This window comes from Sinocyclocheilus grahami, unplaced genomic scaffold, assembly GCF_001515645.1.
Source record: "Sinocyclocheilus grahami isolate Dianchi unplaced genomic scaffold, SAMN03320097.WGS_v1.1 scaffold87.1, whole genome shotgun sequence".
Taxonomy (NCBI): Eukaryota; Metazoa; Chordata; class Actinopteri; order Cypriniformes; family Cyprinidae; genus Sinocyclocheilus; species Sinocyclocheilus grahami.
In genome coordinates this window covers 1,701,623-1,717,989 of record NW_015505266.1, presented here as the reverse complement: position 1 = coordinate 1,717,989, position 16,367 = coordinate 1,701,623, and the positions used below count along the sequence as shown (strand labels likewise).

The 16,367-nt window shown below is 36.9% G+C and overlaps 2 protein-coding genes across 10 annotated transcripts in view; one reads left to right on the top strand and one right to left on the bottom strand.

The window, feature by feature from the left end:
* The window catches only part of r3hdm1 (R3H domain containing 1), a 55,136-nt gene extending 40,383 nt beyond the window's left edge, over window positions 1-14,753 (bottom strand). For 2 of the 9 annotated variants that reach the window (XM_016274528.1, XM_016274532.1), the window contains exon 1: window positions 983-1,663. The gene's annotated coding sequence lies outside the window, so the exon portion shown is untranslated. Of the gene's footprint in view, window positions 1-982; window positions 1,678-2,528; window positions 2,564-14,643 lie in introns of those variants that run through there. The other 7 variants (XM_016274534.1, XM_016274535.1, XM_016274530.1 and 4 more) reach the window with 6 other exon arrangements.
* A 670-nt stretch (window positions 14,754-15,423) lies between these two features.
* Window positions 15,424-16,367, top strand: part of zranb3 (zinc finger, RAN-binding domain containing 3) — an 86,916-nt gene continuing 85,972 nt past the window's right edge. Inside the window, exons 1-3 of the mRNA XM_016274570.1 lie at window positions 15,424-15,575; window positions 15,656-15,790; window positions 15,902-16,056. Coding sequence (XP_016130056.1) covers window positions 15,905-16,056 — 152 coding nt within the window. The 5' untranslated portion in view covers window positions 15,424-15,575; window positions 15,656-15,790; window positions 15,902-15,904. The remainder of the gene's footprint in view (window positions 15,576-15,655; window positions 15,791-15,901; window positions 16,057-16,367) is intronic.

The following is a 16,367-nucleotide window of genomic DNA, read 5'->3' as shown; positions in this document are numbered from 1 at the left end:
AGGCCTGTCGCAATAATCAATATATCGACTTATCGCGCAATATATGTACATGACCTCAATCATTTTTGGTGACACAATATATCGCACATTATATTTACTTAAAAAAATGTCACCATGTTTTGTACATTCCACTTGCGCCTGTGTCTTTTGCAGCTTCTCGTACATAGCGTGTAGTCATGAGGTGCTAGTTCAAATTTAAAAAATGCTTTTACAAAAAATGTTTCATCTGCAGATATGGCCTTGTTTAGGGATCTGTGCCTTTGTGCATACGGACATCTGACTGTTAAGTAGTGATTGTGTTTTTCAGCAATAGTGTGCACCCTTCATTTACAGAAAAAAGAAGGTCAGGGAAAAAATCTCCATACAAGTTCTTTGTGCATTTTTCTTTTTTTCTACTTGTTACTTTCCACTTTTTGTTAAAAAATATATATATTTACTATTTATTCAGGTTTAAGGTATCTAATATTTTGATACTTAATCTCCATGATCTAAATATTCTTACAAATTAAAAGTTTGTTTTGATTTGGAAGTGTGTAGGCCTTCTTGCATTATTATGCTGTTAGATTATGACTATATATTCAGTGGCATAAAATGGTCTTTAAAATGACAATAATATCGCGTATCGCAATTATTTCTGGGGCAATATATCGCACAACAAAAAGTTGTTATCGTGACAGGCCTAGTTACATAACTATTGAAAGGTAGATATGCAAAAGAGAATGCATTTGCGCAGTCTGTAACTATAAACAACGCAAATTACATAAGTATTCAAATCTAGATATGGTAACTATAGTCTGTAACTATTAAGCAAGTTATGTAACTACTGATATCTAGGTACACAAAAGAGAACTAGGTAATTTAATACTTCAAATTTTTGTTTTGTTTTTGACAAATTATTGGGGAACTAATAAAATTATTTTGTGATACAACCAAAACGTATTCGTATTTATAAAATGACATAAGTACCAAAGAGACTGTTTACCGGCTGTGCTGTTTTCAGGACTGGGCTGGAACCTTAGGGAGCGTAGGACCCTGGGGCCTCTGGAGGCAGCGGGGTGGACTGAGAGACGGACAGGGGGCAGCAGCAGTCCCATGACCCCCGTCACCAGCGCTCGGGTCGGGTCGCCAAGCCACGGCTCACGCACACGCTCCGCATCACCCTCGGACACCTGTCACACACACACACACACACACAAGGACAGAGGTCAGGGACGCATGGATACAGTAGCGTCCGTGACGGAGTAGAAGCACTGCAGCACTTTTGAAAAAGTGTCAGGGTGGTGACATGAATATGGAGAACAGACTGTGCCGCAGAGAGACAGGAACATTAAAATACATAGAGAGGAAGTCATGTTTAACGCTGAACCTTTGACGCATTTCAGTGAGCTATAATGAATACAAAGCCAATAATATGACTCCACTCTCAATTTATAAATATTTTGTGTTGATTAGAATACAATAATAGTTGCGTTAATAGAATTAACTCATTAAATAGGTCTAGCTGATGCTGCATCTTTAACCTTCCTACTTAGTACAATAACTTTAATTAATTAGCAAATTTCTTGAGTCTAGAACTCTCCATCTTCAGAAATTTGTGGTTGTTCCCATTCAACAAGAGTTCCTACTATTACAAATAATTAATAGTATCAACTCAATTTGACAAAACTACAAATCTTAAAGAAACAAAATAACAGAAACTTAACATGAGTGGCAAAATCATGATTGGTTTTAATTTGATTTATTTTTATTTTTTTGCAATTGTTGTGTATTTCCCTTTTTTTAAGTTTCCACTTTTTCCATTAAATGTTTTATTATTTAAATATTTTTTGCCAATGAAATTTTTCTAATTTCATTTAACTTTTAATCTAATATTTTATTTCATTTCATCTTAATATAGATGACCAAATTACTACTCTTGGTGATTTAGTTCTGTTAAATGTATTAGAAAAAAAAGAAATATTTTCTATTTTAATTTTAGTTTAATTGGTAGCAATTTTTAATGCACCTTTGTTATTTGTTTGATTTTAATTTCATTTTTGCATTTTAATTTTCTATTTTAGTTTCTTTTTTCTTTTTTTTAATTCTTTTTTTTCATTTCCAGTTAGCAATTTTAGTGCTTTAATTAATTTCAGTTGGTGACATTTCTAATTATCATTTAAGTTTTATACTTTTATTTTATTTTAATGTTTTCAGTAATGTTTTCAAATCAATACATAAGACCCAATTTACCAATCCTACTGAATTAGTTCCATAGAATTTATTAAAAATAACGAATATTTTAGTCTTATTTTAATTTTAGTTTAATTTTTAGTAATTTTATGCGCCTTTGCTATTCACATTATTTTGATTTTTCTATTTAGGCTTAATATATATATATATATATATTTTTTTTTTTTTTTCATCTCATTATTTTCATTTAGTTGTTTTGTTTTTGACAAATTATTGGGGAACTAATAAAATTATTTTGTGATACAACCAAAACGTATTCGTATTTATAAAATGACATAAGTACCAAAGAGACTGTTTACCGGCTGTGCTGTTTTCAGGACTGGGCTGGAACCTTAGGGAGCGTAGGACCCTGGGGCCTCTGGAGGCAGCGGGGTGGACTGAGAGACGGACAGGGGGCAGCAGCAGTCCCATGACCCCCGTCACCAGCGCTCGGGTCGGGTCGCCAAGCCACGGCTCACGCACACGCTCCGCATCACCCTCGGACACCTGTCACACACACACACACACACACAAGGACAGAGGTCAGGGACGCATGGATACAGTAGCGTCCGTGACGGAGTAGAAGCACTGCAGCACTTTTGAAAAAGTGTCAGGGTGGTGACATGAATATGGAGAACAGACTGTGCCGCAGAGAGACAGGAACATTAAAATACATAGAGAGGAAGTCATGTTTAACGCTGAACCTTTGACGCATTTCAGTGAGCTATAATGAATACAAAGCCAATAATATGACTCCACTCTCAATTTATAAATATTTTGTGTTGATTAGAATACAATAATAGTTGCGTTAATAGAATTAACTCATTAAATAGGTCTAGCTGATGCTGCATCTTTAACCTTCCTACTTAGTACAATAACTTTAATTAATTAGCAAATTTCTTGAGTCTAGAACTCTCCATCTTCAGAAATTTGTGGTTGTTCCCATTCAACAAGAGTTCCTACTATTACAAATAATTAATAGTATCAACTCAATTTGACAAAACTACAAATCTTAAAGAAACAAAATAACAGAAACTTAACATGAGTGGCAAAATCATGATTGGTTTTAATTTGATTTATTTTTATTTTTTTGCAATTGTTGTGTATTTCCCTTTTTTTAAGTTTCCACTTTTTCCATTAAATGTTTTATTATTTAAATATTTTTTGCCAATGAAATTTTTCTAATTTCATTTAACTTTTAATCTAATATTTTATTTCATTTCATCTTAATATAGATGACCAAATTACTACTCTTGGTGATTTAGTTCTGTTAAATGTATTAGAAAAAAAAGAAATATTTTCTATTTTAATTTTAGTTTAATTGGTAGCAATTTTTAATGCACCTTTGTTATTTGTTTGATTTTAATTTCATTTTTGCATTTTAATTTTCTATTTTAGTTTCTTTTTTCTTTTTTTTAATTCTTTTTTTTCATTTCCAGTTAGCAATTTTAGTGCTTTAATTAATTTCAGTTGGTGACATTTCTAATTATCATTTAAGTTTTATACTTTTATTTTATTTTAATGTTTTCAGTAATGTTTTTAAATCAATACATAAGACCCAATTTACCAATCCTACTGAATTAGTTCCATAGAATTTATTAAAAATAACGAATATTTTAGTCTTATTTTAATTTTAGTTTAATTTTTAGTAATTTTATGCGCCTTTGCTATTCACATTATTTTGATTTTTCTATTTAGGCTTAATATATATTATATATATATATATATTTTTTTTTTTTTTTCAGTTCATTAATTTCAGTTAGTTGGCAACATTTCTATTTTTCATTTAAGTTTTTCATATAATATTTGTTTTAGCTTTATTTGAATGTTTTGAATAGTTTCAGGTAATGACAAAAAATCAACACAGCAGCAAATTACCAATCCTACTGATTCAATTCATTAAAATTCTTTGAAAATAATGCATATTTATAAATTGTTTCATAACCTTCCTATCACGCTAAAGTAATGCTGTCGTAACAGTAGGATTCATCCATTCAAGCTTGTGTCCGAATGAACTGAACATATGCGCCAGTCTTCACCTGGGTATCAATGACCCAACAACACCCCCCACCCCACCCCTCACCCATCCTGCCAGCGCCAATCCAGAAACACATGCCAAGTCAAGGCCCACCCTGTATCTCGAGGTCAAACGGGCCTAACCTGACTCTGTAATCCCGCAAAGTACGCCAACTGGGTCCGAATACACCATCCAATCCGAGTCCGGCAAGAGATTTACGTTACTAAAACCACCAGAGACGACGCATAGTGACACACACACACTGATCAAAATTCAAGGGATTAGCATCGCGCGCGATGTGACAGTAACGCAGGTGGCGGCAATGACAAGAACAGGTGGGTACGACCACACGCTCGCACACAAACACACAAGCTGTCATCCAAACAGCCAGACGGTCCATCAGAATGATTCAAGACCGTGCCATGACTTTTCCATGAGTGTTTGCGCACAGGTCACTGGCGGTATCCCACGTCACCGCTGGAAGCATGCGTCTCTTCATCTCCTTTGGGCTCAAGAGCCGTTCCAGGTCGCGGGGACAATGGGTGGCACAATTACGCACCAAGTGACGCTCTCAAGGACAATTATGACTTATGAGAGTGTTTTACTACCCACACATGGATCGAAACACCTACAGTTGGGCAGGAATTACGCGAGTGCTGTTCATAAATATTCAAGCATCTCTCTTGCTGCGGGGCTAATCTCGACGTTGCCGTATCTTTTTCTCCATTTATGTTGAGGTGAAGTGAAAATCCAAATCTGCATTTCAAAATACGCCCTCCACCGCAACAACCCTCCCCTCCTGCTCGCACAACAGTTTTCACTCCATATTCAATAAGTTCTTCCGAGCATCACTAGAGAGGAAAGACTCCCCGTGGACCTCGACGGCTGTATATTTTCACAAACTTGACAGTACAGATGTCCGAGTTTGACGCTTGAGGATATAAAAAAACCCGAGAAAAACAACCACTGCAGAAACACACAAATACTCCGGCTGCGTCTCGAAAACTACACTGCATTTTCGAGCATTTCTATTCGAATAAATGTTCATATAATGTCCAAATAACGCCCATAAATGATGCCTTGGTAGGCAGTATGCTTGTTATGATGTCCAAAAAAAACTAAGTATGATGACTAAAAGCGCTGTCTAGGTAGATAAAAGATTTTTAAAAAGTGCTCAAAGGCAGCTTACTACGTATGAAGCCCAAAAAACAAGCAAGATATTCCTATAACAATGTAAAATACTCAATACTGCGGACTAGATAGAGACCTTACATAATTTCTAAGCCATGATGACCAAATATCTTGTCGTGTTAGGCTGCTCACTAGCTTGACAACGCCGTTTATAAAGACAGTTAACTAGCTTTTGCGGTCTCGCAGCCCGAAATGCTATCTAGTACTTGTAAGACGTCCAAATTTGCTGTCTAGATAGGTTGCACAAAAAGTACGATGCTGTTTAGGGAGACTTTAAGCAAAGCCATCTAGGTAGGCACCTCACTAGATTATGTATAACACTCACTAGGTTCGATGAACATGCGGTGTATGTAGGAAGCTCATTTGGAACAATGGCCAAAAATGTTGTCTAGGAAGGTAGTGCACTAAATACGATGCATGCAATTGTTGCCTAGGCAAACAGTTAATATGGTTTTGCTGCATGAAAATGCAGTCTAGGTAGGCAGCTCAATAGATATAATGCCCTAAATGCATCTAGGAAATCAGTTCGCTTATGATGGCCAAAAACGCAGTCTGGGTAGGCGCATAACAAGTTTTTACATTTGCATGTATGCATTATTAAGCAGAAGAAAATGATGCCAAAAACTGCTGCTTATGCAGCTCAAACAGTATAATGTCCTAAATGCATCTAGAAAGGCAGTTCACAAGGTATTATGCCCAAAAATGCTGTCTAGGAAGGTAATGCACTAAGTATAATGGATGATTGCTGTCTGGGCAAACAGTTAATAAGCTTTTGATGTCTGAAATGCAGTCTAGGTAGGCGGCTCAATAGGTATAATGCCCTAAAATGCATCTAAGAAACCAGCTCACTAGATTTGATGGCCGTGAATGCTGTCTCGGTAGGCATATAACAAGCTTTTACATTAACATTTATGGATTAAGCAGGCGAAAATGATGCCCAAAACTACTACTTAGGCAGCTCAAACGGTGTAATGCCCAGAAATGCTGTCTAGGAAGGAAGCGCACTAATTACGATGCACCCAAATGCTGTCTATGCAAACATTTAACATGCTTTTGATGTCCAAAAATGCAGTCTAGATAGGCAGCTCGGTAGGTATGAGCTGAAAAAATAAAATGCTGTCTAAGTAGAAGGCTCACTAGGTGCAATGCCCAAAAGTGCTGTCACGGTAGTTTACTGGGTTTTGAGATCTAGAAATCATTAATTCTGGGACGGACATACAGACATAACGAAAACATCAGCCCACAAACAAATATCGCTTTTGTTTTATTGTTTTCCTTCTTTTTTCATTTTATTACATCGCAAACAAACTACTAAAACAAACAAAAGACAAAAAACAGACAATACATTCAAAGTATAAGAAAAAAGACGAACACAGCCACAACATTTTGACCTTTTCACAAAAATTTACGCAAATTCATCATCCTGCTCTAAGCATGTTAACCAAGACAATAAAGCCCATCCGTAACTTCCCATTATCAATTATTAATCACCATATTTCAGGAAGCAATGAGCACTTACCCTCCGACAAAAGAAGCGCATCACCGCGCCGGGCTCCAGGCTACACGTATTTCACTTCACCCCTGTTTTAGACTAATATGCAAATGGCCCATATTTCTGGATAAAAGCGTCGCTCATGGTTTTCCCTCCTTTCCCCCCCCCTCCCATCACAATCCGTGTTCTCAGTGTGTGGCCGCTGTCACAGTCGAGCTATTCTTCTCCTCTCCTCATCAGTTCATTTACACGATTCGCCACATTAACGATATTAGCCGGGCTGCCTTCGGCTGTAATTTACACCGACACAAACACCCAGCTTTCCACTGATAGCCGCCTTGGGCGCTTTTTTAAATTATAAAATAGAGCAATTATGAGAATGTCATTACAAAGTGCGCGCGCACACACACACAGACAGGCATGGAGTGTAATTTGCTGACACGCAAATTTATTCGCAATGAATTTAATATTTGCATGGAATAAATTAGCAGTAAAATGAATTTAGATTATTTTATCATGCACGCTTTCGCATACAATTTGGAATATATTTGTAAAGACAAATCTTACAAATTTTATTAAGTTATTAAGTCTAAAATGACCTTGTTTCATTGTAAAAAAAAAAAAACGACAACATTTACGAATATACAACTAAAGTTTTTACTACATCACGTATTTTTTTGTTCACATTCGCTGCAATTTAAACAAGCAAGAAAAAATGTCAGCATACAAATCAACACGTCCAAGACTTCACGCACACACACCTGCCTGGCGTTCATGATCCGCTGCTCGGCTCACATCATTAGTTTCCATAGCAGCCCGAGTGCCATCAAACGGAGCACGCTCAGTGCAGCTCTGCTCTCCTCCGTCTGAGCGCGGAGCGTTCGCGTACCTGCCCAAAGCCATCGCTGCCGCAATCCTTCCTGATTCTCCTCTCTCTCTCTCACGCACACAAGCTCTCCGCCAAATCAACAGCTGGCCTTTGTGATGTCATCCCTCCCCTGGCCAATCAGAGCGCCCTGAGGGCTGGGTGCAGTATGTCAGCGCTAAGCAGGGCTCCACCCTCGAGAGCCAATCAGATGGCCCCTGTGGACCGGAGAGAGAGGCAGACGGCAGAGAGACACACGCACACACACACACGACCAACTGTGGCGAAGTGCCACTGTGGGACAGTCTGTCAGGGTAGGAGCACGCCAGCACTGCAAATCCACCTTATTCGGTTGCACGTAAGCTACCCGTCGAACCCAGTGTCGCAGTCGCACATACGCCCTGCTTAAAGTGACATCCCTTTGTGCCTTAAAAAAACACATTTTCACAAACAAAAATGTTAATTGAAGGGAGGTTAGGTAGACACCCAGGTTTAACGAGCGAACGTCTTTGCCGTTGCTGACCGACGCAGGCAGGTGAGGTCATCGGAAAAAGTGGGTCACGGAAAACGGTTTGCGCATTACTGACGAAATGTAGCCAAAAAACAAATGACGGACCGAAAAGTGGCTTTGAATATGAACAAAACCACAGCAAACCAAACAGGCAGGTCATACGATAGGGAGCTCACAAGGTTTGATGCGCAAAAATGCTGTCTAGATATGGAGCTAAGTATATTTCATGCTCAAAAATGGTCTTTAGATAGGAAGGCAACCAGATAAAATGCCCAGAAACAGTGTCTAGGTTAGTTTGTTTGTCACTATGTTTGATGCTTTAGATAGGGACCTCACTTGTTTTAATGCTCAGCAATGCTTTCCAGATAGTGGACTAACTAGGTAAAAGTGGCCAGAAACATTGTCTAGATAAGCGGCTCACTAGGTTGAATGTTCAAAAATGCTATCTAGTTAGAGAGCTCACTTGGTTTGATGCCCAAAATGCTGTCTAGATAGGGAGCTAAGATTCAATGCTCAGAAATGAGGTTTGATGCTGAAAAAATTGCTGTCTATATAGGGCGGTAAGTAAAATGCTGTCTAGAAAAAAACTAAGTAGGTTTGATGATCAAAAATGCTGTCTAGATAGTGTGCCAAGTAAGTAAAATGCCAAGAAACACTGTTCATTGTTAACACCCACATTTTTGTCTATTTAAGCAGCTTGCTAAGTATAACACCAAAAATGCTATCGAGATGGGGAGCTAATTAGGTTTGATGCCCAAAAAAGCTGTCTAAAAAGAGAGCTAAATAAGTATAATGCCAAAAAACAACATGTAGGTGGCTCCCTAGGTTTGATGACCAGAAATGCTGTCTAGATAGGCAGCCTACAAAGTATGATGATTTAAAAAAATGCAGTATATGTAGGCAATTCACAAGATTTGATTCCCAAAAACAGCTGCCTAGGTAGCCAGCTTTCCTGTGTGATGCTCCAAAATGCTGTCTAGTTAGGAAGCCCAATATGTTCGATTTCCAAAATGTCATCAAGGTAGGTAGGCACGATGCTCAAAACCGTAGTCTAACTAGACAATTCAAAGCAAACACGCTTCCAATCCAGACTAAACAATATACCCAGACAAAACTGCAAATTAACAAACAATCGTTATCTTGACGTGATTGTGACTGACTGCGCCGACAACTACCGCCGTTTTCGCTGTAGAAAAAGGAAAAAAGTCAAAACTGACAGTTGCACAAAGCCAGTCAAGTTAAAGTAAAACTTCCCATTCACCAAGCAGCTCCTTTCAGTGAAAGAGAAAATCTGCAAAAATTCCAGCTAAACGGTGCATTACATGCGTCTCATTTGCATAACAAAAGACCGGAGGGGGGGGGGACTGGCACTGCTGGCTAATTGTAGCCCAAGATGCCATTCGCCTACGGAGGAAACGTGACAGCCGCGTTTTATTCTGCTTTCCCCCGATGGTGTCTGCAAGCACGGTGGGAATAGCCTCAGGATAGGGGGCGAAATTTCCAGAAGCCTTCTAATAAGCATGTTGGGGGTGGGGGGCGGATAACGTTGCGCTTCATGACTAGCTTGACCAAGAAACGTTACCTATGCAAAACAGCAAGAATAAATGAAAAAGATATGGATTACTAAAGCAGCAGAGGCAGCAGGAGGTAGCACAGTAGTAATTTGTATTGGATATGATCTCATTAGGGAGAAACGTCCAGCTCCACGCTGATTACCGAAAGAGAGAACAGGTCAATAACTCTGTAGCGCCCCAAAATACCACAGCGCCATAATTCACCACACCGGTCATTATTCTCGTTAATACATAGGGACGAGAGAAGGTCTGCTGTCCGCCGGCTTTTCCAGCCATGTAAGAACAGAATGAGAAAATGTGTTGACATTTAAAGGTGACCGGTCACAATGGTCATTTCTCTGGTCCAGGTGACACCTCTGGGCAGCTCTGAGACCCGGACGCATACAAGAAAAATGAGCCGATGAGGGTTTTGTGGAAATCTGGATGAGAGAAGCTCTCAGGGCGATAACAAATCTTGCTGTAAAAACAAAGTGGTCCTGCTCTAGATTCACAGTACTTATTGGGTGAACAGGGAGCAGAGGGTGAACAGGTAACATTCAGGATGATGACAGATTTTTATCTAAAAGCATAACAAGACTTTGACCTCTTTGGGACATGAGTTTAACTGCATATTATTGTTCATTCCTTCACAAAAATGTCTAGCTTGTAGATTCAATCTATTTTTTGGGTGAACAAGGTGCACAGGGCAAACAGGTACAATCGTAGATGACAGCATATATTTTGGCAGAAGCATAACAAGGTGATCTTGACCCCTTTTTTGAACACCGATTCAACTGTACACACACTAACACAGATGTCCAGCTGTGAATTCTCACTTTTTGGGCAAACAGGGCACACAAGGTGAAAAGGTAACATTCAAAATGATAACTAATATTTTGCCAAAAAGTTTTTATGGCCTTTTTTGGATACCACTTCAACTTTATATCACTATACTTTCTTTAACACACACATCTGGCTCTAAATTCACACTACGTTTTGGGTGAACGGTGCATAAGACGATAACTTATTTTGTAAAAAATTTATAAATTTAACACCAATTCAACTGCATACAACTATTCACTGCTCCACACAAAAATTTGGCAGAACGATTCAACGTACTTTTTGGGTGAACAGTGTGCACAAGGCAAATGGATACACTTCTATTTATTATAATATATTTCACCAAAAGCATAAGGTGATTTTGACCTCTTCTGGACACCAATTTAACTATACCACTATACACTAAATAACACAAAAGCCTGGCTCTAAATTTTCACTACTTTTTGGGTGAACATGGCCCATAGGCTGAAAAGGTAACATTCAAAATGATAAATAATATTTTGCTAAAACTTACCAAGGTGATTATGGCCTCTTTTGGACACCAAGCCAACTACATATCACTGCATACTCCTAAACACAAACGCCTGTTTCTAAATTTACAGAACTTTAATGGGTGAACAGGGCACACATGGTGAAAAGGTAAATGCATAAGGTGATATATCCCTCATTTCTCATTTTGGTCAGTTTAACTGCTCAAGTACTGGACAGAAAAAAAGTGCTCGAGCACACAAGGTGGGCTATTGTTAATTTCTGATCTGTGTATGCATGCGTCAGATGGACATCTTTGGCTGTTGCATTGTGTTTCACGGTTTTTCAGAAACGCACAACAAAGGTGTCATGTTTTTAAAAAGGTGTAAAGTAAAAAAAAAAAAAAAAGCCTTTCAATACCTTGCATTCTGTTGCTTTTGGATGCACAATGACTAGCTTAAACACAAAGACGTGTCCAGTCAGTATAAATGCCCCTTAATCCTCCCCCAAAAAGCAAGAGACCATATGAATAGTTCTTGTCCGAACTCTAACAATCTCTACATATTGTTAATGTAACCAATCACAATATTAAATCAATTAAGGATCCTGCTTTACATTCATGGCAGTTACTGGATGAACAGGGCACACAAGGTGAACAGTCAACAATCAAGACAATAGCAAATATTTTCTCAAAAACATAAGATGCCTCTGACCTAGTTTGGACACCATTTCAGCTGCATATCACAGTACTGGTTGTACTTCTTAACACATAAGGTCATGTTTGAGATTCACTGTGCGTATTGGGTGAACAGGTAGCATTCACAATGACATGCAAAAATATAACAAACTGATTTTGATCTCCATCAGACACCATTTCAACTGCATTTCAGTGTATTAGTTTAATTTTCGTAAACGAAAATGGCAATTATTGGTTGAACAGAGAGCACAATCACCTACTAGGCAAAAAATCATTAAATAAAAGTCAACTCATTGTCTGTAACGAATGCGGTGCTGCAAAATGAAGTGATGCTCAGGTGAAAGGGGGATGGGGGCGCGCAGGTGAGAATCCTCCTGTGGTGATGCAGATGAGCTTGTACGAACAGGAGCTCGTGGATCATTCCTTACCGCAGCGCCTCTCGCGCACGGACATTAATATTCGGCGTGACAGAAACAGGCCGGCGGCACAGGAAACCAGGACGCCTAACAATACACCGCATGAGTGTTTAAAAATATATATAAATAAAATAATAACAGCTGAACAATCGCAAGGTCAAAAAGAACCCCTAGTGCGAGACTATGCATCATGTCAGCGCTTTACAAGAAAAATTAAGTTCACGTACAAGAAACAGGTTATAAAAAATATATTGTTGGGCTGCTGGAAATCTGAATAATTAAAGATATGGACTGCAAATGCAAAACATTGCAGATTATAATATCGGTAAGATCACTGACGTGACCTTGAGTTGGACACAAAGAGGACCAACTGTCACTGTAATTGATCTAAATCGGAAATGATAAAAAGCATTTGGTGACTAAACTTCATAATTTCATGCCAAAGACATAAGATGGAAAAAAGGACAATGTGAAAATAAGAAAGCAGCCCAAAACCAAACATACTTTACTAAAAAAATATTTATAATTATTCATGTAGCAAATGCTTAAGCAACCTGAAGTTTAAAAAAAATCTCACTAGGTTTGATGTGCAATAAATGCAGTCTAGGAAAGGAGCTCACCTTTTTTTCAGGTTTGTATGACACCAAAAAAAAAAAGAAAAAAAGCTGTCTAGAATAGATAGGCAGCTCATAAGATGTTTTGCCTAAAACTGCAGCCAAGGTAGGCATCTCACTAAGTATGACACCAAAAAATGCAATTTAGGAAATGTGGATGATCAAAAGCAGCCTAAAATCAGATACGTTTTACTTTAAAAATTTTCACAATTATTAATTCAATAATGTAGAAATAAAGAAAAAAAAAGGGCTAAACATTTCGATCGTAGGTGTGATATTGGCACACAACGATCTAGAAATTTCCAGCCAGTACCGATAATTTAATTAGTATATCTTTATTTATTGTTTTATTCTCAAAAATACTTTAAATCTATACTGTTTAGTTTACTTTTTCAAAGAAGTGTTCAAGATTGAAACATCACTCTTAAATTTAGAAATAATTTAAAATACCATTGTACCAGACTATTCCTGTAGTTCATAGTATGTATATTGCATATAGTATGCACATTTCTTGTATGATTTAATACCTGGATCATCTGATAAATTTGCACAAAAACAAAGTATAAAACAAAACACACCAATCTGATACTGTGTTCGACATGGTTGAATTTCCCAGCAAGAGAACTACCAAAAAATAAATAAATAAATAAATAAATGTTTTGATTGATAATAAGGTTGCATGTTTATTGTTGAGTGCAGTGTTTGTGTAAAATATTCGAGCACCAAGTTAAAAAATAATAATAATTCAAAGTTGTAAATAAAAGATTATTGAAGAAGGTTTTATAAAACAAAAATTACTATTTCAGTCTTCCTACTTCAAAATTTCAAGATTAGTTCAACGTTTCTCTGTAACCGATTGCGAAATTTACTAAAATATTTAGTTAAGCACCAATTTTCCAGTGTATATACTGTGCAGTATGTAACGATTATAAGGTAAAAAGAGATTTTTAAAAATAAGTTTGAAATCTGCTATAGAAAACTGAAAAAAGTAAGTCTCTAAATCAATATATTTCAGTGTATATACTGAGCAGTATGTAGCCATTATAATATGGAGCAAAAATATTAATAATTGCCGAGTATGAAATCTGCCATATAAACCTGAAGAAAAGGTTTAATATCAGGTTTTAAAAACAACAACATGGTTACCGATATATTGCAATTCCAAAGCAAAACATCAAAAAGGGTGTAAATAAACAAGTTCATTAAGTGTCAGACGTAAACATAACACTTAATACCAAAACAAAAACACACTTATTGTCTTTACACGTCTCCTCCTGGTGGTTTAATCACCTGCACAGGCCCTTATGAATGAAGCCTGGAGCTTCATCAACCTACAAAGATCAAGCCTAAAGCTACAAAAACACATCAGTTCTGCAGCTAGACAAAATAATAATAAATAAAGCACATGAAAGCATGAACATATCTGTGATTTATACACCTGCATGTTTATTTACTCTTCATGTGTCTGATCTCTCCTTGGCCCTGATATGCAAGATCATTGATCACATTTACTTCAAATACACGAAAAGCAAAACACACAGAGTGTTTATCAAACACACTTTGAGACTAAAAAGACATGTTGTCAGTCATCTGAGGCTGATGTTTGGTTTAAAATCATTATGAAGACTAAAACACTGTGGTGTGCTAACACACATGGTAAAGCTAAATGAGTTTAAACACACAACCTTTCCAGATCACTCTAATTGACAGGAATTACACCAAACAATCCTGATATTTAAGGGTTACGGGTGTTAATATGCTGTAAGCTTACCTGTAGGATAGACAGACGTATGAATATTTGGAGGAATGAAGAGAAATAATGAGTCTAATGGCTGCTAAAGGCTGAAGTCAAAGCTGTCGGTCTGTCAGCGGCATTGAAGACAAAACACTCACACACCTGGAAGGGAACATTTAAATTAATGTGGTGAAATAGCAATATATACCTAAAGAGGGCGCAGCGTGGCTCAATAATTCAACAACGATTACTAAAAATTAATTTTAATGGCTATAAAAAATTATTCAGAACATTCGATTTCTAGCCGTTTTAAACAGAGTTGTTGTTCATTAAAATGCTTTCAAGAATTCGAGGATAATGTAATAATCTAATTATTGTCGAATAAAAGCATAATATTCTTATGATTTTTATTTAATTAATAAGTAAAACACTAAACCTTAAAGCAACTTTCAAATGGCATTCACTTAAATTGAATTGAACTTATTAAAAAACAAAAGGTATTTTAAATAGAAAATAATAAGCGAATAATATGTCTAATTAAATCAAAACACATTGTATGTATGCAGTACACATTTATGTAAATGTAACTAATTCATAAACTAAATATCAATAATAGCAAAGATTGTATATATACAATTAATAGCTTAAATAATAGCTTATTGTAAGTATAAACTTTTTCTTTTGGATTTTTGTGGCGAAGATGTTTTTGTCACGTGACACGATCGTACCGGAAGTAGTGCTCTGTTTCAACTCTTCTTCGCTCTAGGTTTTGTTTACATTTCTAAGCTCTACACAAGGGTGAAAGAAACCCAGTGAGTGGCATTTGCTCTTACGTCTTACTGTATTTGTTTAAAAATACTCTTTTGACTGTTTTATAAATATGAGAACACCGAGGCGCCGTAACTTATATAATAAACACATCTGAAGATACCGAACACCCTTAATTAAGCGTCTGTTTTTACCCTCCCGTTAGTATGCAGTGAAATCTCTTATACGTCAATATATTGTCAATAACATACAACTAACATACATTATTTTATGACTGCAGATACATATTTTCATTTCTAACAAATAGCCACTGGTCGCGCGGATATGACGCACGGTGCGTTCTGTGACGCCACTGACTGTATTCCCGCGAAATGTCAAATCATGGCAGCAGGATTTCAGAAATGATCGTCTCTTGGTGAGTGTGAATGCAGCGTTATAATATGATGCATGCATCATTTATTTAACTGCAAACCACAATGCATCTCATTTACTAATGAATCTTTTTGAATGTATTTCTAATATACAGAGTATGAAAACCATGAGAAGTCAAGGCAGATCTGGTCCAGATGGGGTTTCTCTCCATGACAAGGATGCACTTCAACTCCTTCCACAGAAACTAGGGGGAAAACTGATGCCCTTCCAGAGAGAAGGGGTCCTTTTTGCCCTGTCAAGGGATGGACGGTAGGTTTAATTTAAGTTTCTATTTTTCTTTTCTTTTTTTCCCACCACAATTGTCTATTTTTTCCTAAATGTGTAACATATATACAAAAAATGAGGCAAAATAAGAAACTTGCATGGTGGAGATGAGCAGAACTGATATAACATGAATTTTATTTTTAAACATTTGTTTTAAAGTTTATATATATATATATATATATATATATATTATATATATATATTTTTTTAACCTTCAGTACAAGTATCAGTGAAATGTTAAAGGGGTCCTATTATGCTCTTTTACAAAGTCTTGATTTTGTTTTGGGGGTGTACTA